At 40.5% G+C, this 23,364-nt stretch overlaps 1 protein-coding gene across 4 annotated transcripts in view; it reads right to left on the bottom strand.

Moving 5' to 3' along the window:
* Nucleotides 1-23,364, bottom strand: part of POLR3G (RNA polymerase III subunit G) — a 44,942-nt gene that overhangs the window by 21,347 nt on the left and 231 nt on the right. Inside the window, exons 1-5 of one of the 4 annotated variants that reach the window (XM_061424376.1) lie at nt 22,714-22,869; nt 12,970-13,202; nt 9,767-9,888; nt 7,336-7,465; nt 774-830 (exon numbers count right to left, since the gene is read on the bottom strand). In XM_061424376.1, coding sequence (XP_061280360.1) covers nt 774-830; nt 7,336-7,465; nt 9,767-9,888; nt 12,970-13,039 — 379 coding nt within the window. In that variant the 5' untranslated portion in view covers nt 13,040-13,202; nt 22,714-22,869. Of the gene's footprint in view, nt 1-773; nt 831-7,335; nt 7,466-9,766; nt 9,889-12,969; nt 13,203-22,713; nt 22,870-23,364 lie in introns of those variants that run through there. The other 3 variants (XM_061424377.1, XM_061424379.1, XM_061424380.1) reach the window with 3 other exon arrangements.

Here is a 23,364-nt window from a genome sequence, read left to right as displayed (position 1 = left end):
TAGCATTGAAAAGAGACGCTGCAACTCAGGAAGGCAACCAATGCTGTAAATGTGACTTAGGCTTCTGCATACAGGCAGTTTCTGTAACACACCAAGGACAGAGATGTCAAAGGGAAGTGTGCTGAAGTGAGGAAACCTGGGTTTTACTACAATATTCCAAGTTGCCTTGACAGGTCACTGCGTTTCTATAGCAACTGTTAATTTTCTACAAAATGAAGTAGATGAGATCTCCGCAACCCCTTACACCTTGCCTCTACCAAGGCAATTTTGTGAATGTTGAAAAAAAAAAAAAAACTCTCTTAGGTATGGTTCTGTTGAAAAGGCACATTAACAGCCAAAAAGAGTCTATGCCTGCTGGAAAGAAAGGAAGATACACAAGCTCGGCTGAAAATATTCTTAAAACTAGGCTTGTTTCCTCCTCAAAAGCTACAAAATCACTCAGGAACACAGAAGTGAGTTACTATTAGTATTAAAGATGAAAACTTTGATTGTATCAAATGAAAATGGAAAATCCAATGAGTTTGGCCAGCCCTATTTTATTAAAAGAAAAAAAAAGTATCCTAAGAACTTCTACAATATCACTTCAAATATTCCTTGTTACAATATAAAAATCTTTTCATCTTAGTTTTCAAAAGATATATGTTGCTAATTAATTACAGGAAGAGAGCCAGGCTCTATTTTCCTATAGTGAAAATAGAAAATTAGTCCTAAAAAGACATGGTAGAGAGATAGCCTTTGAAGATTAATTTTAACATTGTCAGTTTTATGGTTACCTGGTATCCACTCTTCTTTGTACACCTTCATATATCTTTTACTATATCTTTCAATATCTAGAAAAAAAAGATAGAAAAAAAAGAATTTCAAAATAATTGAAAACACCAGGTATCATCTTTTATTTCCAGTACAGGGAGTTTAATGTGTTCCTAGACATCAGAGTAATACACATCTAGGGAAGTGGCAAGAAGCACCTGAGAATAAATGGCTGGGGGTGAGCAGAGACTGAAACCCTAATTAAAGTTCTCAGTAGCAGATAATCTGATTCATCTCTGAGAATTTTCACAAAAGCCCAAAGGCAAGTCAGGAAGCCACTTACACAAAAAGTCTGGGGGGAGGGTGCAGGTGGGGAGGTCTGTGTATCTTCTCTTTTCTTCTTGTGACACTGGCCTCTAGCTCCCAATCTTTAAATCTCGTGTAACTGGGAGGTATTAAGTACCTAAGTGAGGATGGAGGGCTGTTTGCTTACCTCTAATAAAGTAAGCAAATACTTAATACACACATTCAGTCAGTCTTCTCAGGGAGACACTTTTCACAACCCATTGGGAAAGACAGTGGGGAAAAGGATAGGAGGAGGCGAGGTTGGAGATCAAACCAGTCCATCCTAAAGGAAATCAACCCTGAATATTCACTGGAAGGACTGATGCTGAACCTGAAGCTCCAGTACTTTGACCACCTGATGCAAAGAGCCAACTCACTGGAAAAGACCCTGATGCTGGGAAAGATTGAGGGCAGGAGGAGACAGAGGATGAGATGGTTGGATGGCATCACAATGAGCTACCACTTTATACCCAGTCGGATGGCAAGAACCAATAATAAGTGTTAACAAGGCTGTGGAGAAATGGGAACCCTTATACATTGTAGGTAATATAAAATGGTGCAACCACTTTGGAAAATAGTTGGCAGTTCCTCAAAATGTAAAATAAAAATTTACCATCTGACCCTAGATATACAACAAAAGTGACATGGTACACAAAAACACACACATGAATGTTTATAGCAGCATTATTCTTGAAAACCCCACTGTAGAAGTGACCCAAACGTCCATCAACTGAGGAATGAACAAAATGAGGTATATACATATAATGGAATATTATTCAGCCACAAAAAGGAATGAAACACTGATACATGCTCTACTATGTATGAACCCCGAGACCATTATGCTAAGTGAAGGAAACCAGTCACAGAAGAATACACATTAAGATTCCATTTATATGAAATGCCTAAAACAGACAAAGCCGATTACAGGGTGCCAAGGGCTGAGGCAGGGAGGGGACAATAGGGATTGATACGAAAGGGTATGGGAGTCTCTTTTCAGGATGACGAACCAATTCTATAAATTAGATAATACTGTTGGCGGCACAATTTTGTGAGTACACTCAAAGGGACTGAACTGTATGCTGTAAAAAGTAAATTTTATATATCTGGATTTTTATCTCAATAAGGCTTCCCTGGTGGATCAGATGGTAAAGAATCTGCCTGCAATGTGGGAAACCCGGGTTCAGTGCCCGGGTCGGGAAGAGCTCCTGAAGAGGGGGATGACAACCCACTCCAGGATATTCTTGCTTGGAGAATCCCATGGACAGAGGAGCCTGGCGGTTATGGGCTACAGTCCATGGGAGTCACAAAGAGTCAGACACGACTGAGTGATTAACACTTATTTTCACTATCTCAATAAAGCTGTTATTTAAAAAGAAAGAAAAGTAATTATTGGGAATTTTAATAAGCGTTAAGTAAACTCAAACTCATACTCCACCATTTTCTTGGTTTTGAAGGTATATTTACCCAAAATGGGCAACATCCTTTGAACACAGCTAAGTGTGCATCAACTGTGCATTGTGAGTTTGTCATGTGCAAACATTAAATGCAAGTATTTCATAATCCTGATTCTGGATTTCAAATACATCTTTAAAAAATTCTAACATATTACTTCTGGCTTTTCTCACACCTGCCCCACCCAAGTGATTCTAGATTATGAGTACATTTCTATTAACATGATCTAGCTTATCATTATGTCCAATTCTTGTATTTGCACCATCAAAAAGTAATGCTTTAAAAAACTTTTATGGCTCACACTTCTGTTGAAGAGAGGACGGCCCAGCCATTTTCATTTTCATTATTAAATATATCATTACCAATTAATATGATCAATCCAATAAACTGTTTCACTTCTACATAATCTATTTCCTTTCAGTCATCTTTGTCTTTGCCTTTGCTTTCAACAGCTGTCTAGTTACAAATATTTGGTACATAAAACCCAACAAAAAAGAAAAAAATATGGTCACATGTCATTTTAGCAAATGGAATTTTTCATGTTCCTACCACAAAATATTATGTGATGAGGTCCATTGCAAAGATTAACTGTATGAGAACACTATATTTTCCTTTTCATTCTTTGACAGACACTGTTTACTTATTGATTCATAAGTCTGAGAAAATTCATTTAGGATACTGTCATCTGAAGACTCAGTGTGAGACTCTGCTTATACCATCAATTCCACCAGCAATATTAGCATCAGGGGCTCCTTTCTATCTCTTTGCATTCCTCTTCTGATTTGTCTAGTAACTGAAACATCTTCCTCTGCCAATTTTCTTCTCTGCAGTTATGGGTAGAAAATGAAAATTTCTGAATTCTAAATTGTATTCTATGAAAGCTAAACAAAACCAAAATAACTATACAGACAGGAGTATCTCCAAAATTATTCTATATCTTCTTAAAAATTAGTAGTATACTTTGGCCAACACAATAAGAAAATTAAAGGATGATTTAACAGTGATGATTTATTTCAGTATTGCACGATGCTTCTATGCAATTTCATCATTCTTCCATTTTGTATATTTTAGTCTTTTCTAGCATGCTGCTGTTGCTAAGTCACTTCAGTCGTATCCAACTCTTGTGCGACCCCATAGATGGCAGCCCACCAGGCTCCTCTGTCCCTGGAATTCTCCAGGCAAGAATACTGGAGCGGGTTGCCATTTCCTTCTCCATTTTCTAGCATAGTAGAGGCTAATTGATGAAAAACGATGAAATAATATCTATCATGATGAAACAAAAATGTTTCAAGATGCAAGAAAAGTAAGATCACTGAAATTCTAAAATGTACTTTAGATTTAGGAAAGGGTCCAATGGGCCAACACAGGTAATGCTAGGACAAAATAACTTTTCTTCTCTTTTAAAGCAAGTTCTCTCTGTTTCTTGGAAGAGCTCTATGAAAATATAAATTATGAATATCGATCATTACATATAGTAAGAAATGCTCCAAAAACGAAACTAAAAAATTAAAATGAGGTCTCGTGGACCATGACCATATAGTGAGAGTTAATAAACCAAACAAACTCCATTCATTCAAAAGAGACCTCGTGGTCATAATGTAGGTAGAGGCAGGATTTCCATTAAGTTTTTGAAGTTCTGAAAATGGCTTACAGAACCATCACCACTGTCACTCCTGTTTCTAGCTCAGAGGACCCCAGTGCTTCAGGAACCTGAGCTGGGAACCACTGGACCAGATGTTCTCTATGTAACTCTGGAGCTAAAACTCATCAAAATAATAATATTCACTAATTTTTTTCTCTTTATTATAAAAATAATACATTTCACTGTAGAGAAAATACCAATCACTTCTATTAATTCTACCTCAGAACACTATAAACAAACCTGGAATACCTAACATGAAAAATGTTTATTCTGGACCCTTGGTTCTTTGTGAAAAATCTCAATGCCCTGAGCCACCAGGGCAAGAGATTATCAGCAAGAGATTTCCTGCTCTGTCTGTCCAAGTCTCTAGAGATTTAGTTTTTTACACTGTTAGTCCGTAAGTCTCTCTGTCCTAAAGCACATAGGAAGTCAGTGCTGGGGAAAGGGTAGTGAGGATACGTTGATGGAATACTCCCTAGAATATGGCTTCCTGCGACAGCTGTGTACTTCCATTCAGTCTGGTCAATTCTTTCCCACTCATGGTGTGTATACATACACACTATTTGTGCGTGTACATATACATATATAATGTGTATCTACAGTATATATTATACTAATCTGTATTTACATATATATGTATATGTTGTTGTTTAGTCACTAAGTCATGTCCAACTGTTTTGCACCCCCATGGACTCTAGTCCACCAGGCTCCTCTGTCCATGAGATTTGCCAAGCAAATATACTGGAAAGGCTGCCATTTCCTTCTCCAGGAGATCTTCCCAAGCCAGGGATGGAACCCAGGTCTTCTGCATTGGCAGGCAGATTCTTTACCATTGAGCCACCAGGGAAGACCATATAGTATATACTATAACAACCACAGTGGTTTTTTTGTGTAAAAACATTACATCAGGCAAGAGAGGTAAACATGTATATATTCAAAGAGAACATACTTGGATCAATTTGGAAAATTCTATGCAAGAGTTTTCTTCTGAAAACAGTAGCAAATGATTCCTTATACTTTTAAAACTTCATTAAGCAGTTATAAAAGGTAAAGACCCTTTTGACCCAGGTATAAGACAGCTACTCCCAGAAATCAGGGACAAAATTATGTTCCTGGTCTAAATGACTCAAATAAATGTCTTCACAGTATGATGTACTTTAAAATTAGATATGTACTTTACTAACAGTTACATTTGGTTAAGTATGTATGTTCCATAGTCTAGAGACTAATTTTTAAAAGGGTAAAGTATACCCTACACTATCATTTTTTTTCAATAAAAGTGGATATTTATTAGTTCACTTAATCTTACTTAGTTAAATCTTTAAAATGAGCTTTAATTTCATTTTTAAACTCAAACAGATAAAAGCATGTGATATAATCATGAAAGTAAAAAAAATTCAGTACTTCTGAGGTAAAATGTCAAATCATTTATTATATAACTTCAAGCAGCTTTCTTTTGAAAAATTAAACCCGTCTAAAATGCCTCTTACAATTATAGGCACACGTGGTATTACTATATAAGACTTCCTTTTTGATTCTTATCCAATTCTAAGTCTTTTAGAAAGAGGAAAAGGGTATGCATTTTTAATACTAATGGAATGAGATGACACTATAGGAATTTCTCATGTTTTAATGATGTTGTTTTGAGAACTCAAGGATGATATCGATCTCTCTAATTTCAACATTCAAGGGCAGAAACTGAAAATCAATATAGTTCTACTGTGCTAAATAACTACTCAGGAATGTATTCTCTTCCTATGAAACCACTTCTCACTTTCAGTCTGAGATTGCCAAGCTTTCTCCAACTACAATTTCTCCTCTCTGTCCTTGGCATAATGAATGAATACATCTTTTACATTTTATATTTGATACAAATGGTGAGCCAAAATATAGTCAAGGCTTTCAAAATTTGTAACCAAAATACTAAATAATCAGAGACCTGCTTAAAGATTTATGTATAAGGATAAAAATCACAGCATTATACATATGAGCAAAAAAACTAAAAACAATCTTAAATCTAACAGCAGGGAACTAAAAGTGGCAAACCAAAAGTGGGAAAAAACAAACACACGTTACAATGAATAACGTTATAGCCACACAATGGAATGCCACGCAGTCATCAAAAATCGTATTTTCTAAGAATATAAAATAGGTAACTAGTAAGAATCTACTGTATAGCATAGGGAGCTTTACTCAGGACTCTGTAATGACCTGTACGAGGACATAATCTAAGAAAGAGTGGATATACATATAACTGATTCACTTTGCTGTACAGCAGAACCGAACACAAGACTGTACACCAACTATACTCCAATAAAGATTAATTAAAAAAAAAAGAATATGTGACAATGCTAATAATATGCTATTGAGTAAAAAAGGAAGATACAAAGTAACATGAATCCAATCTTGTAAAAGGATATACACATAGAAGAAAAATTTGGAATATACAATATCAGTGGTAGGGAGAAGGCAATGGCACCCCACTCTAGTACTCTTGCCTGGAAAATCCCATGGATGGAGGAGCCTGGTAGGCTGCAGTCCATGGGGTCGCTAAGAGTCAGACAGGACTGAGCAACTTCACTTTGACTTTTCACTTGCATACATTGGAGAAGGAAATGGCAACCCACTCCAGTGTTCTTGCCTGGAGAATCCCAGGGACGGGGCAGCCTGGTGGGCTGCCGTCTATGGGGTCACACAGAGTCGGACATGACTAAAGTAACTTAGCAGCAGTAGTTCTCTAGACATAAGGAATAAAGGTGATTTTTTCTTTTTTTTTTTGCCATACTGCACAGCATGTGGGATCTTACTTCCCTGACCAGGGGTCAAACCCACGCCTCCCGCGTTGGAAGCTCTGAGCTTTAACCACTGGACCACCATGGAAGTCCCAGGGTGATTTTCACTTTCTTAATATTTCTGTTTTCATAAATTTCACTGAACATATAACACGTTTATTTTGAAAGGTAATCTTAAAAATATCAAAAAGTTAAAAATATATTTTCTGTTAAATCAACATACATATGCTTTTTCAGGGTGGTTGATAATTTCCCACTGAATCAAATCAATCAGCATTAAAGATCATGTACTTCATGGTGAAACACTGTTTTATCTGTAGACAGTGAACCACACAATCAGAGTCTAGTACGCACCTTGTTTTTCTTCAGGTGTTTCTACAAAATAAGGCATTCTTTTCACAGTTTCTCTCAACTCTTGTTTCAAGGCGAGCACATAATCTTCACTCTCTCCTGTTTTTAGTGGCACTGGTTTATAGTCTGTATCCTGTTTACATTAAGAGGCAATTTTTAAAAAATAAATAAAATATTTTAATATCCCTTTTGTCTATGTTCTGAAAACATGTCAGTTTTATTGAAAAACCATATTTTATAGGCATTAAGTTTTACCATCAACTTAAAATATTTTGAGCTTTTATTATCTATTAAACATTTTCACCCATCTCTTATTTTTCTCTTACTTTATAAGTAGAAAAGATACTTAATGTTCCTACCTGCCTAATTTTTCTACTGACCACACCAAGAGTCATTTGCTATATAGTCTGATGACTGTGATTCTGTATTTTAAAAATTAAAGCACACAGATCAAAGCAGTCTGGGTCTCCTATTATGGTGGTTTCCTATTAGCCATGGTGGTATTAGTAGGAGAGTAGCATTAAAAAAAAAAAAAAAGTAGTAGCAGCTACTGTTTAACAAGTGGTTACTACAACCCGGATATACTCAATATTCAGAATCCATGAATTCATCTAAAGTATCAATAATTCCCCTTTTATAGTGAGGAAGCTGAGAAGTGAATAATCTGTAAGTCCATATAACACAAAAGTGGCAAAGCAGAAATTTGAACCTATATCTTCAATTATTAAGAACTACAAGTACACACACATATGTATTATGTACGCATATATATTTATAATACAACAGGAGACACCGTGATGAACTAGTCAAACCTTTTGCCTGTGTGGAATTTACATTCTAGGGGAGAAAAATAAGTAAACAAATAAGATAATACACAATTTTAGACAGTGATAAGTGATAGAAGGACTGAAGCCCAGAAGAGGAAAGAGTGACGGACAGAGCCCACGGAGACTGCAAATGGCTGGTCCACCCAGTAAGCACACACTTCTTGGGAGAGTCACCTTTGAGCAGAGATCGGGATAAGAATATGAAGCCATCCATACAAAGAAATGGGGAGACCGATGGCTCCAGCCAGGGAAACTAATAGGGGAAAATGCCTAAGGGAAAAAGGAGACCACCACGGCTAAGGAATGAGGACAGTGGTGGGAAAAGGATCAGAGAAACATCAGAAAGCCAGATCAGACAGAGCCTTTTAGCCAGTAATAAATTTTATTCCCTGCAGAAAACAATAGTATGTACTAATATTCCCAAGCTTTAGAAGTAATCTCACACATGAAGAAGAACTTGTTTTAAAAGGAAATCAATATAAAGTGACATTCTGTCTATACCTGCGATATTTACCTTTGTTTTTAGGCTGCACTGAATATCAGAAAAGAAAAATATCAAGAGTAAAAAGTAGACTCTCCCCATGTGAGGCATCTAGATCCCAAGAACATCTGTTCAGGGTCCTGTACTCAGAGAAATCTTTCAACAAAGGATGTTTCCTTTTGAAAGACGGAAAAGATTCCTGGAAGGAGTATCTGGTTATTTATGACATTTTCGTATTTTGTATCACAGCACATGTGCATCTGGAAATGTAACCTTAAGTTTTAAACTAAAGTCAAGCATTTGATTAAAAATCACACCAATTAAGTTTGCAGCATAATTAAATTTAAAAGCAATACTAAACGTAGTCGAAATGCTTCTATTTTGAAAAACAGTGACAAAATTAAAATTTACTTTAATAAAATAAGGAACTAAGCAAAAAAAACAAAAAACTCAGTGGGGGAAAAAAGGCCCAGTGGTATACTAGGGAGCAAAATTGAATTCTATAGACGAAAGATGAGAATAAAGTCATTAAGTGAAGGTCTGGCAAAATAGGAAGTGAGGACCACTATAAAATCTAACTTTACTTTAAAAAATATTATTTTAATATTGGACTATATCAATAACAGCATTGTAAGACACAAAAATTGAAAAAAAAATTATAGGTCAGAAAATATTGACTACATTCAGGGAAAAAATATATATATAGCTTTTTGCATTTTAAGAAAGCAGTCTGAAAATTAGAAATGTTTCAGAAAAGAACAGTGGAAATATTTAAATTAAAGGTAAGTGACCATCTCTTTTACTTTCTTACAGTTTAGGATATCATGTGAATGTGAAGTCGCTCAGTCGTGTCTGACTCTTTGAGACCCCATGGACGGTAGCCTACCGGGCTCCGCGGTCCATGGGATTTTCCAGGTAAGAATATTGGAGTGGGCTGCCATTTCCTTCTCCAGGGGATCTTCCCAACCCAGGGATCGAACCTGGGTCTCCTGCATTGCAGACAGACGCATTACCGTCTGAGCCACTAGGGAAGCCCAACAATATATATTCAAGTCTTATACAGTATTTAAATTCTCTCTGAAACATGAAAAATATCCTGTGAGAATTTCGCTGTTAATGTACTTACAGGAAACAGTGGGGGTGGTTTCAATACGACATCAGGTAACTTTTCACCTCTGCTAAATCCAACTGCTTCAATGTTAAAGGTATAAGCAGCACGTCCTCTTCCTTTATTCCCAGCCATTGGAACTAGTTATATCAGAAAAAGCAGACAAATTAAGACACTATTAATGTTTAGGTTTCATGGTATTGCAAGAAAAATGAAACCAACATTTAAAAGCAAAATATACTCCACCCCTCAGGTTGCATGGCTCATTTAGAACACTTCTGGAAAGCAAAACTTGTAAAGAAACAAATATGGGATAAACTGATTCCTAAACATGTCCTACTTAGTCATGCTTGGAAGGTATGGTGATGATGGTCTCAATGACCTCACACAGACTGGCTGGAGGGCTGACCCCGGGGCTTCTTTGCGATGCTGCCCCAACCAGTGTGCAGTCAGCTGGTGCAATTCTCTCCACCTCTCTGTGGTTCTGCAACGGGATCTCAGATATGCGTTAAAGATGTGGCCCAGTAGGGGCTGTGCTGATGAACAAGGGACACCTTGTTTTCCAAATCAACTTGAAGACTATCAGCAGTCATACATACTTTAAATGCTTAAATGATTTATTTATCCCAAAATCTGAGTGTCAGAAAGAATCCTTGAGATCTATTCCAAAGTCCTCCTTTTAGAAATGGGAATGGACTCATAAGACTTTGAACAGGTCTGTCCAAGCAGAAAAAATTGTTAAAGATAAACCTGTATACTCTGTAACTTTAGGGATAAAGTTATCATTGTTAGAGAACAATATCATTCTTAAGTCCTATACTTAATTTCTGAGTCTTCTGAAACATGATTACTCTATATAGTTGATGCTTGAACAACATGGGGTTAGGGGCACTGACCACCCCACGCAGTCAAAAATCCATGTATAATTTTACAGTCAACCCTCCGAATCCATGGTTCTCCATTCTGAAATTCAACCAACCTCAGTTTGTGTACTGTTAGTTTTCACTGAAAAAAATCCACATATTAAGAGGATCCATTCAATTCAAGTTTGTGTTGTTCAATCAACCGTAGTGTGAAAACAGGATTCCTACACTAGGGCCCTTTCACTACAACTCACTGGACTGTAGTGAAGATCATAATGCACATTCTTTAAATATTTCCCCCAATGGTGATACCGAGGATCATTCAACTCCGTTAAGTCCAAGAAAGCAATACTAGGTCCTCCATACCACTTTAACAGTTACCTTCCTTTTCTCCCTAACCATTTATGTGTTGAGGAAATCAGGTCACTATCGTCTACAATGCTTCTCCAACTTCAGCCCTAAGGAATGTGCAGATTATTCAGAAATCTTGCCAAAAAGGCAGAATCTGAACCAGCTGGCCAAGGATGAGGCCTGAAGATCAGCATTTCTAACAAGCTCTCTGAAGATAGCAGTGTTACTGGTTTGCAGACCACACTTTGAGAGTAGGAGGGGTGGACAATTTCCCATACTGTGGATTTCAGTGATGTGGCTGCTGCTGCTGCTGCTGCTAAGTTGCTTCAGTCGTGTCCAACTCTGTGCCACCCCATAGACAGCAGCCCATCAGACTCGCCCGTCCCTGGGATTCTCCAGGCAAGAACACTGGAGTGGGGTGCCATTGCCGTCTCCAACACATTCCTCTACTCCCTGTATTTTCTATAAACAGATGGACTAGAGGCTTACTCAAATTTGGGTTTGATTTTTTACAAAAATACTCAAAAGAGATGCTGTTTTTCCTACTGATCACATGATGCATATGAAGTCTCTTTCAGTGATGTTCTCTGGTCATTGGGGTCACGTGCTGTTAGTCTGTTTTGTCCAGTATAAAGTTGAAAAAAAAAGTCCAAACATAAGTGGACCCATGTAATTCAAATTTGTGTTGTTCGAAGTCAACTGTAACATGAAATCAGTTTTCACTTAATGATTTTTAAAACTGCAGGTATTGATGATCGTATCCTAGATTTACAAGTTCACTGTGGATTATAATGTGGTGATAAATTTTATAATTTCTTTCTTAACTTGAATCCCACCAGTTATCAATTCCCTTCATCTACTATTTAGTTACTATGAAATACAATTCATATAGAAAAGATATTGATTTTAATAACCAAGCTCATGCCAGTTGTCCACACTGAGAGAGTGAAAATATACAAATGGCCTTGTTTCAATTGCTGAGTCCCTAAAACATATGCTGAACCTATAGAAAGCAGGTCTCCCAAGTATGAAAATTGCTGAGCACTGGAAAGATTAATGCTGAACCTGAAGCTCCAATACTTTGGCCACCGGATGCAAAGTGCCAACTCGTTGGAAAAGACCCTGATGCTGGGAAAGACTGAAGGCGGGAGGAGAAGGGATCTCATCTTCTGTCTGGGAAGACAGAAGATGAGATGGTTGGATGGCATCACCCACTCAGGGGACAAGACTTTGAGCAAACTCCAGGAGATGGTGAAGGACAGGGAAGCCTGGCAAGCTGCAGTCCATGGTGCTGCAGAGTTGGACACGACTGAGCAACTGAACAAAAAGAGCTCACACCTTCACTCTGAGGAAAACCCACCTAAAAGGAGAGTATACCAGCCGTCGTTACTTGATGGAGTATCTCCTGAGAACTATTGAATTCTGCTGACTCTAAAGTTTCATATTTATTAAGAAACCTTTGGGTGTATAAACTTGATTATCATTAGTGAATGCACTGCCCTTGGCAGAAAAATCAATCCTAACTCTTGAGACACCCTTAATAATTACATGGCATTCTGGCCTAGAAATCCATTTCTTTCTATTTTGGAAATTCATTCGCTTCTCCTGCAGAACTGGGAGGCAATGGCTGGACTCTGGTAACAGTCTCTTGGCAAAACAGACTCACAAGTTGTGGCCTAAGCTTCACTGTTTGAATCCCTTGAAATCCTTTAAGTTGATTAAGCCATTTCCGTGGTCCTTTTTCATCCTGCTAAGCTTCTTGAATGAAGAGGTTTTTTTTTTTAACCAGCTTTCCCCATTTTCTCATTATCCAAATCATCCTCTAATTTATGTGGGCCAATTTCATCCAATTAATATTGAGCATTCCAGGCATTCAGAGAGCACTGAACAAAACAAAGTCTCTGCCTTCAGGGCTTATATTTTGGTGGATAAACAACCATAAGTATGTAACATAATATTATGTGCTCCTGTAGTGGGTTGAATTATGTCTTCCCCCAAACCCCTTACCTGTGAATATGACCTTCCTTGTTTGTAAATAAAGTCTTTGGAGATGTAATAAAATTAACATTGAGGTCATAGGAGATTGGGCTTCCCCGATAGCTCAGTTGGTAAAGAATCCTCCTGCAATGCAGGAGACCCTGGTTCGATTCCTGGGTTGGGAAGATCCACTGGAGAAGGGATGAGCTACCCACTCCAGTATTCTTGGACTTCCCTTGTGGCTCAGCTGGTAGAAAATCCACCTGCAACGGAGGAGATCTGAGTTCGATCCCTGTGTTGGGAAGATCCCCTGGAGAAGGGAAAGGCTACCCACTCCAGTTTTCTGGCCTGGAGAATTCCATGGACTGTATAGTCCATGGGGTTGCAGAGAGTCGGACACAACTGAGCAACTTTCACTTCTCTTTCATACAAGAGAAGGGTGAGTCCTCTCCTAGTGACTAGTGTCCTTATAACGGGGGTGCTTGGGCAGACACAGGCACACAGGGGAAACACTACGTGAAGATGGGAGCACAGACTGGAGTGCCATAGCAGCAACCCAGAAACACCGAGGAGTGCCAGGAACCATCAGAAGCTGGAAGAGCGGCGCTGAACATTCTCCCTCAGAGCCTCCAGAGGGAACAAACTCCGCTAATACCTTGATCTCAGATTTCTGGCTCTAAAAATGAGAGAATAAATTTCTGTTGTTTTTAAGTCACATAGTTTGTGGCAGCTGTAGGAATTAATATAGCTCTGAAGAAAAATAAATCATGGTAAGGGGGTAAAGAATAATGAAGAGGTGTAGTACTGACTTTTTCACACAAATGCAGTCTTTCTGTGGACAATAAGCTAGAGTGGCATGCTGTAGAGGGACTAAGAGTTTTAAGATAGAGGAATGAGGTGAAGATGGCTATGCTGCTGCTGCTGCTGCTAAGTCGCTTCAGTGTCTGACTCTGTGCAACCCCATAGACGGCAGCCCATCAGGCTCCCCCGTCCCTGGGATTCTCCAGGCAAGAACACTGGAGTGGGTTGCCATTTCCTTCTCCAATGCATGAAAGTGAAAGGGAAGTCGCTCAGTCTTGTCTGACTCTTAGTGAGCCCATGGACTGCAGCCTACCAGGCTCCTCCGTCCATGGGATTTTCCAGGCAAGAGTACGGGAGTGGGCTGCCATTGCCTTCTCTAGAAGATGGCTATGCACGGAAGGCAAAACAAAGGCAGGAGAGGAAGCCGTAAGATGCAGTGTCTGAGGAGCAAGAAGCTCATGCAGGTGAGAAGCAAGGAGAGGCTGATTAAGACCAGATCTTGTGGAGCCCTGTGTGAGCTATGGTAAAAGGTTTGGCTTTTGTCTTATTGTGATGTGAATGATACTCAGGCAGATGCTGAAATGCAAAGGTCCCTAACAGTCCTCAGTGGCAAAATCCACTGGACTATTCCTCTTGTTCATGCTTTTGGACTTCAAAAGCATGCTGTTGTTGTTCAGTCGTTCAATTGTGTCCAACTCTGTGTGACCCCATGCACTGCAGCATGCCAGGCTTCCCTGTCCTTCACTATCTCCTGGAGTTTGCTCAAACTCATGTCCATTGAGTCAGTGATGCCATCCAACCATCTCATCCTCTGTCATCCCCTTCTCCTTCTTCCTTCAATCTTTCCCAGCATTAGGGTCTTTTCCAGTGAGTCAGCTCTTCACATCAGGTGGCCAAAGTATTGAAGCTTTGTTAGCATTAGCCCTTCCAATGAGTATTCAGGGTTGATTTCCTTTAGGACTGACTGGTTTGATCTCCTTGGCGTCCAAGGGACTCTCAAGAGTCTTTTCTCCAGCACTACAGTTTGAAAGCATCAATTCTTTGGTGCTCAGCCTTCTTTATGGTCCTACTCTCACATCTGCACATGACTAATGGAAAAACTATAGCTTTAACTATACGAACTTTTGTTGGCAAAATGATGCGAATGTGCTGCCTATATTGTCATAGTTTTCCTTCCAAGGAGCAAGCGTCTTTTAATTTCATGGCTGCAGTCACCGTCCACAGTGATTTCGGAACCCAAGAAAATAAAATCTGCCACTGTTTCCATTGTTTCCCCATCTGTTTGCCAAGAAGTGATAGGACTGGTATATCCAAGGCATACCACTCATTATTGCCTCCATCCTTACTGCCGCTGCTGCTGCTACTGCTAAGTTGCTTCAGTTGTGTCCGACTCTGTGTGACCCCATAAACAGCAGCCCACTAGGCTCCTCTGTCCCTGGGATTCTCCAGGTAAGAATACTGGAGTGGGTTGCCATTTCCTTCTCCAATGTATGAAAGTGAAAAGTGAAAGTGAAGTCGCTCAGTCGTGTCCAACTCTGTGCGACCCCATAAATGGCAGCCCACTAGGCTCCTCCATCCATGGGATTTTCCAGGCAAGAGTACTGGAGTGGGTTGCCATTGCCTTCTTGGATGAAACTGTCTATTCTCCAGGCTTTAGTCTGATTGTTGGTTCTTCTAACTCGTGACCAGTTTTTGTCTACTTCTGTTCTTAAAACTTACTAAATATGGATTTCCTTAAGGGTCAATCTATAGGTTCTGCTCCTTATCTTTGGAAAAAGCACCCCCTGTCAGGGTTTGATAACGTCCTCCAATTACCTATACCACTAACCTTTGTTCAGAGTTTCATCCCATTTTCTTACTACCAAAAGAATATTTGGACGTACCTTAAACTCAGGGCTTCCCTGGCAGCTCAATGGTAAAGAATCTACCTGCCAATGCAGGAGACGGGGGTTTGATCTCTGGGTTGGGAAGATTCCTCTAGAGAAAGAAATGGCAATCCACTCCGGGATTCTTGCTTGGGAAATCCCAAAGACAGAAGAGCCTGGCAGGCTATCGTCCAAAGGGTTGGAAAACAACTGGACACAACTTAGAGACTAAACAACAACAATCTTAGCTTAAAATACTGAGATCATCTCTCTATAGTAACTAGCTCACTTTTCATATAGAATGTCCCTATTTCTATCCACAGTATGCTATTTCCCCAGTCACCAATATTTGAAGATTTGGAGTGACTCAGGATTGATTTATCATTCTGTTTCACCCCTCTATCAGAATCAATCATCTAACTGTTTTCAAAATGTCCCTTCCTTTCCGTTTTCACTACCATAATTCAGTTCGGCTCCTTTCCACCTCACTTTTGACGGCTGCCAGATTTTGTAGTATCCCCTGTTCTTCCTGTTTATTTTATTCTCTCACACTATTCATTCTAAAGCAGAGTTCTGATTAAACGCTTCTCTTCTCTTCCCTCTTGGCTAGATAATTAAGTCCAAACTCACTATTCCAAGTATTGAGAGCCCTTTTATGATGCTTGCACTGATCCTCCCAACTCACTGGCCTGTAATCATTTCTTGACTAGCACTCTCTCCACTGGAAACCACTTCCTCCTTGTCTGGCTGCATCCCTTTCACGTTAAGATCCAGTTTAACTTGCTCAACATCACAACTGTCAGTTCATCCCAACTTGCTTTTGGAAACTTTCTTCTGTTAAAATACATGGATTTTTAAAAACTGAGGTGATATATTTTGCCATTTTCTTCAATTCTGGAAGAAATACAGACAATGCCTCTTTTGGGAAAAGCAACTTTTCCAAAGCAGACTCACTTCTATTTTTTTGTTTCTTCAAATGTATTAACACTAGAAATCTTATATTCCCCACTGTTTAGCAGAATACTCTTTATGTAGCAACAGTTTCATAATCAATGTTGTTTCCTTATTTATTGACTTATGGTTGATTTGGAATGGGATGCAAAAGTAGGAAGTCAAGAGATATCTGGAGTAACACGCAAATTTGGCCTTGGAGTACAAAATGAAATGGGGCAAAGGCTAACAGAGTTATTTCAAGAGAAGGCACTGGTCATAGCAAACACCCTCTTCCAACAACTCAAGAGAATACTCTACACATAGACATCACCAGATGGTCAACACTGAAATCAGATTGATTATATTCTTTGCAGCCAAAGATGGAGAAACTCTATACAGTCAGCAAAAACAAGATCAGGAACTGAGTGTGGCTCAGATCATGAATTCCTTATTGCAAAATTCAGCCTTTAACTGAAGAAAGTAAGGAAAACCACTAGACCATTCAGATATGACCTAAATCAAATCCTAAATCAAATCCCTTATGATTATACAGTGGAAGTGACAAATAGATTCAAATAGATCTGCTAGAGTGCCTGAAGAACTATGGGCAGAGGTTTGAAGAACTATGGACAAAGGTTTGGGACAATGTACAGGAAGCAGTGATCAAGACCATCCCCAAGAAAAAGAAACGCAAAAAGGCAAAATGGTTGTCTGAGGAGGCCTTACAAATAGCTGAGAAAAGACGAGGAGTCAAAGGCAAGGAGAAAAGGAAAGATAGACACATTTGAATGAAGAGTTCCAAAGGATAGCAAGGAGAGATAAGAAAGCCTTCCTTAGTGATCAATGTAAAGAACAGAGGAAAATAATAGAATGGGAAAGACTAGAGATCTCATCAAGAAAATTAGAGATATCAAGGGAACATTTCATGCAAAGATGGGTTCAATAAAGGACAGAAATGGTAGGGACCCAACAGAAGCAGAAGAGATTAAGAAAAGGTGGCAAGAATACACAAAAGAACTATACAATCTTCAGGACCCAGATTACCATGATGGTGTGATCACTCACCTAGAGCCAGACATCCTGGAATGTGAAGTCAAGTGGGCCTTAGGAAGTATCACTATGAACAAAGCTAGTGGAAGTGATGGAATTCCAGTTGAGCTATTCCAAATCCTGAAAGATAATGCTGTCAAAGTGCTGCACTCAATATGCAACAAATTTGGAAAACTAGCAGTGGCCACAGGACTGGAAAAGGTCAGTTTTCATTCCAATCCCAAAGAAAGGCAATGCCAAAGAATGCTCAAACTACCACACAATTGCACTCATCTCACACGCTAGTAAAGTAATGCTCAAAAGTCTCCAAGCCATGCTTTAACAGTACGTGAACCAGAACTTTCAGATGTTCAAGCTGGTTTTAGAAAAGCCAGAGGAACCAGAGATCAAATTGCCAACATCTGCTGGATCATCGAAAAAGCAAGAGAGTTCCAGAAAAACATCTATTTCTGCTTTATTGACTATGCCAAAGCCTTTGACTGTGTGGATCACAAGAAACTGTGGAAAATTCTTCAAGACATGGGAATACCAGACCACATGACCTGCCTCTTGAGAAATCTTATGCAAGTCAGGAAGCAACAGTTAGAACTGGACATGGAACAACAGACTGGTTCCAAATAGCAAACGCAGTACGTCAAGTCTATATATTGTCACCCTGCTTATTTAACTTATGTTCAGAGTACATCATGAGAAATGCTGGGCTGGATGAAGCACAAGCTGGAATCAAGATTGCCGGGAAAAATATCAATAACCTCAGATATGCAGATGACACCACCCTTATGGCAGAAAGTGAAGAGGAACTAAAAAGCCTCTTGATGAAGGTGAAAGTGGAGAGTGAAAAAGTTGGCTTAAAGCTCAACATTCAGAAAACAAAGATCATGGCATCTGGTCCCATCACTTCATGGGAAATAGATGGAGAAACAGAGGAAACAGTGGCAGACTTTATTTTTTTGGGGCTCCAAAATCACTGTATGTGGTGACTGCAGCCATGAAATTAAAAGATGCTTGCTCCTTGGAAGAAAAGCTATTACAAACCTAGACAGCATATTAAAAAGCAGAGACATTACTTTGCCAACAAAGGTCCATCTAGTCAAGGCTATGGTGTTTGCAGAAGTTATATATGGATGTGAGAGTTGGAGTATGAAGAAAGCTGAGCACCAAAGAATTGATGCTTTTGAACTGTGGTGTTGAAGAAGACTCTTGAGAGTCCTTTGGATTGCAAGGATCAAACCAGCCAATCCTAAAGGAAATCAGTCCTGAATATTTATTGGAAGGACTGATGCTGAAACTGAAACTCCAGTACTTTGGCCACCTGATGCAAAGAAATGATTCATTGGAAAAGACTTGGATGCTAGGAAAGATTGAAGGCGTGGAAGGGGATGACAGAGGATGAGATGGACATGAGTTTTAGCAAACTCTGGGAGTTGGTAAAGGACAGGGAAGCCTGGTGTGCTGCAGTCCATGGTGTTACAAAGAGTCAGTCAGACACAACTAAGCCACTGATCTGAACTCACGGTGATTTGATGAACAAATTTACCCACAGAAATACAAATTATTCAGCCAACTATTAAGAATTTTTGTTTTTGTTTGTTATCTTCTAGAACTAAGTTTGGGACCTGGTTGTACACTGGAATCATCAGGAGAGTTAAAAAAAAAAAAAAACAGCATAAAGGGAAAAAAAATAAAGAAACCCTCCAACATCACCCCAGAACAAGGAAATCAGAATCTGCAGGGGTAGGATTTAGGCAGTAGGACTTTTTAAATCACCCCAGGAGACTCCAGTGTGTAACCTAAATTATGAACCATGGCTCCAGACTGAACTTCCCATTATGTAGGAAAGTGAGGCACTGAAAGATCAATGGAGTGCCTAAAGACAGAGCGAATTCCTAACAAAGTCAGGACTGAGTTAAATGTTCAGGTTACCTTTCCATTGTCCTTATATTTATATCATGCTGCCTGTAGCACACTTTGAGATTAGCTGAAGACCTTTCAATCCCGGCAATATCTTTAATCTTTACAATGAACTGAAATAGTAATGGCAAAATAAATTGGATTGAAAGATGTAAAATCAGATGTACTACCCTTCCTTTTTGGGATGCCTCCTGAAAATTCGTATTCAACATTGTTCTGAGAGAGTTTCATGGGTGCAGTTCAAGCACCCAGGAGCTGACCTGCGAAAGCCTATTCTAATTAATAACAAACAACCCTGAGGCAGAGATTGAGCTCATCTCAGAAACTCCTTCTCACTCTAATGTTTTATGAGTTATAATTGTGGCTTAACTGTGCTGTCCTCCACGTCTCACACAGTTAAGTTTCTTGCACATATTCCCTAGGTGAATAATACACAGATAGAAGCAGACATGGAAGCTAGGAGAGGCACTGAAAGCCAGGTCAGTGTCTTTCCTGATGAATGACACTTAAATTGCCCTAATTAGAAACTAATAGTCATGCTGACCTTGTCTCCATCTCCCTTGATCCCCTCATCTAACCACAGAAGACAATCAGCTCTGTGTCCCTTCTTACAAGTTTGCCTTTCTTTACTTCTGCCTTAGTTCAGGGCTTCAACATCTCTTGCTTGGATCTCTAATACAGAACAAGTAAACTTCTCATGGCCGCCTGTGCATGCTCAATCGCTTAGTTGTGTCTGACTCTTCACAACCTCATGGACTGTAGCCCTCCAGGCTCCTCTGTCCATGGAATTTCCCAGGCAAGAATACTGGAGTGGGCTACCATTTCCTCCTCCAGGGGATATTCCTGGCCCAGGGATTGAAGCCACGTCTCTCTGCATTGGCAGGCAGATTTTTTACCACTTATCCACCTGGGAAGCCCCTCTAATGGCTAGACTCATCCTTTCAATCCATTCTCCAGTCATCACTCTTGAACACAAACCTTAATGTATCACTCTTCTTAACTAACAGAACTTTGGGGTCTAACTTTCCGCCTCTTGCATCCTGCACTACCCTCTCACCCCAACTCTAACCAGTCCCAACTCTGCTATTCCCGCTGTCACATTGCGTTCCTTCTGCCTGGAATGCCACGTCCACCTGCCCAAGCCCCATCATCACTGAAAAGTCTATGCAAATACTACTTCTCTTCTACCATTTCTTCCACCCTAAGTGGAGGCAGACCTATCTCTTTCCTGTTTCCCAAGTGCTACACTGCTTTGGAGGCTTCCCAGGTGGTGCTAGTGGCCAAGAACCTGCCTGCCAATGAGGGAGACATAAGAGATGCGGGTTCAATCCCTGGGCTGGGAAGATCCCCTAGAGGAGGGCATGGCAACCCACTCCAGTATTCTTGCCTGGAGAATCCCATGGACAGAGGAGCCTGTGTCCATAGGATCTATGGTCCATAAGGTCGCAGAGTTTGTCATGGCTGAAGGGACAGAGCACAAACACTGCCTTTATTGCCCTTTAAAAAATCATGTTGTAATTGTCAGTTCTTGTCTATCTCCTCAGTAATTTCTTCAATTATCCACTCTTCAAGTATTTATTAAGTACCCTCTGTGTCAGATCATCTTCTATATAATTGGAATATAATAGTGAACAAAACAAAATCCCTGCTTTCATAGTGCTCACAGTCTATTATGGGAAATGGAAAAAAAAATGTACTTTATAGAAAGTGTCAGATAGTGATCAGTGCTATGAAAAAAAAAAAGCAGGAAACATGGGTGCTATTATAGAAAGACTAGATAAAGAAGTTCTCTTGTATCTTGTAATATTTGAACACAAACCTGACACAGTGAAGGAAAAAGTCATGCTGAGAACTAGGAAAGGATATATAGAGGAAAGTGTACAAGCAGAAGGATCTGTAAGTGTGAAGCCCTCTTTGAAGACTCATTGACCTTTTCCTGTCCTATTACTAACCAGAGCCTGGCAAAAGTCCAATAAAATTGGGAGAATTATTGCTGAGCTCATAGCCTGGTAAGGATATCACTGCAATTCACCTCTCTTTGACTAGAGGAAAAATAAAATGACAGAGAGGTCTGTATGTCCCTGCTGAGATCATGCTAACAGTGGTCTTTTAAGGCCAGCTCAAATTGCTACTAAGTTCCTTCCATGCATATTCTCATTGAACCTAGTTTTTACTTACTCTGGGGACATATCTCATTTGCTTTATATTGCCAACATTTGTGTGCAAATATTATCTTCCTTCAAATTCCTTGAGAACCCAGATTGTGATCTTAAAAAAAAAAAAAAAATTCTGTACTTTTACACATCACTTAGCTTGCAGAACTGAATGTCTGGATAAATTCTAACCAGGTTAGGCAAATATTCAGAAAGGCTACATCCTCATCCAAGAGTTAACTGTAGGGGAGGAGAATACACCTCTCCCTCTATAAAGGCTTATTAGTAGCTGCCACAGTAAGTGTTTTCATAATTATCTTTCATAATGCTGTCTCATGAGTCTTCATAATTTCTCCTGGCTGAGCAGGGAGGTTAGTCAAGTTCTCAAGGGAATTTTTGAAGCCTAATTGGGTGTTTCAACAGCGAGAAGATTCGGGATGGGGACAGGAGGAACCTGGTGTTATTAGTGGGGGTGATCTCTGCGGCTGGTGGGGCCACACCCATGTCATTATCCACTTTTCCCGTCTCCTCAAGGTGCGGCTGCTTCCCCCTCTCTTTAGTTTAGTCTTTCTCTACCAACTTTTTTTGCTCTCTTCCAAGAGCGGACAAACTCACCAAAAACAAGGGAAGGCAGGGGAACGAATATATAATTCTTTTAGAAGAGAAGAAAAACCTTATCAACAACATCCCTCCCTGCATGGAATATAGGATAAAGTGCTAACAGTTAAGAAAACATACTGAATATCCTGCCCTTAGCTGCAAGTCTGCAGCAATGACTCGCGTTTGAGCCCATCACAGCGTCAGTAAGAGCATCAATTCCCTTTTAACTCACCGCAGTCCTAAGTGTAGACTAGGTAAAGTGTGGAAACTACGATTTTTTAAGAGTGTGATGGGATTAGGAGAAGGAACCAAAAGCTTAATCTTCCAACGCCCCTCAACCCAGAGGCGCTTTAATTAATCTCCACGGCTGACTTCCTCCCACCTTCTCCACGTGCCCCTTTAACTACCCCCCCACACACAACCCCAACTCCTCCCAAGCCCTCGATTGCCTCCTCAGTTACCTGCTCGCTAAGTCTCGAGGCTCGGGGAAAGCGTGCAGCTGAAGTGCCGGCCGGCAACCAAGGGGTGCAGACCGAAGCTTCCGGCGCTCCAGGGCCGGCCGGTTCCACCTCTGGAGAAGGCGCGCTCCTCCCTCCACGCGGCCTCCCAGCGGCGTTCGGATCCCAACCAGTTATCCCCGCCCACTCCCGGGCGAGGCCCCGCCCTCCGGGCCCAGAGCTTTTTTAGCCCTCGGCAGGCGCCGTAGTCCTCCAGCCCCGCCCCCCGCCCGAGCCTTGGCCCGACTCTTTCCGCGCCGGCTGGAAATGCGCGTAGCGGCGCGCGGCGGGTGGGCGGCCTGGCTTCCTCGCACTCCCAGCCCCCGCCTCGCTCTAAGGGCTCTGCGGTCCGACCCCCCTGCGGTTAGGAAGCGTGTCACTTTCTGGATCTCCCGACGACTGCATTGGCCCGTGCGTTAACGTTCCTGTTGCTGCGTCCAGTTACGGCTGCAATTGTTCCGGCGCCCCGGCGCGGGGACAGCGGCGTCTGCTCTCCGCGGACCCGGCGTGAGGGTGCGGGCGGACGCGCCAGGCAGTGCCTCTCCCCGAGTCCTTCCTCCTCGCCTAGTTCTCCACACACACACACACCCACCGCAGCCGCATCCCCCGCCCGCC

This window comes from Bos javanicus, chromosome 7 (genome assembly GCF_032452875.1).
Source record: "Bos javanicus breed banteng chromosome 7, ARS-OSU_banteng_1.0, whole genome shotgun sequence".
In the NCBI taxonomy this organism is placed as follows: Eukaryota; Metazoa; Chordata; class Mammalia; order Artiodactyla; family Bovidae; genus Bos; species Bos javanicus.
This window is presented reverse-complemented; position numbering and strand designations above follow the sequence as displayed.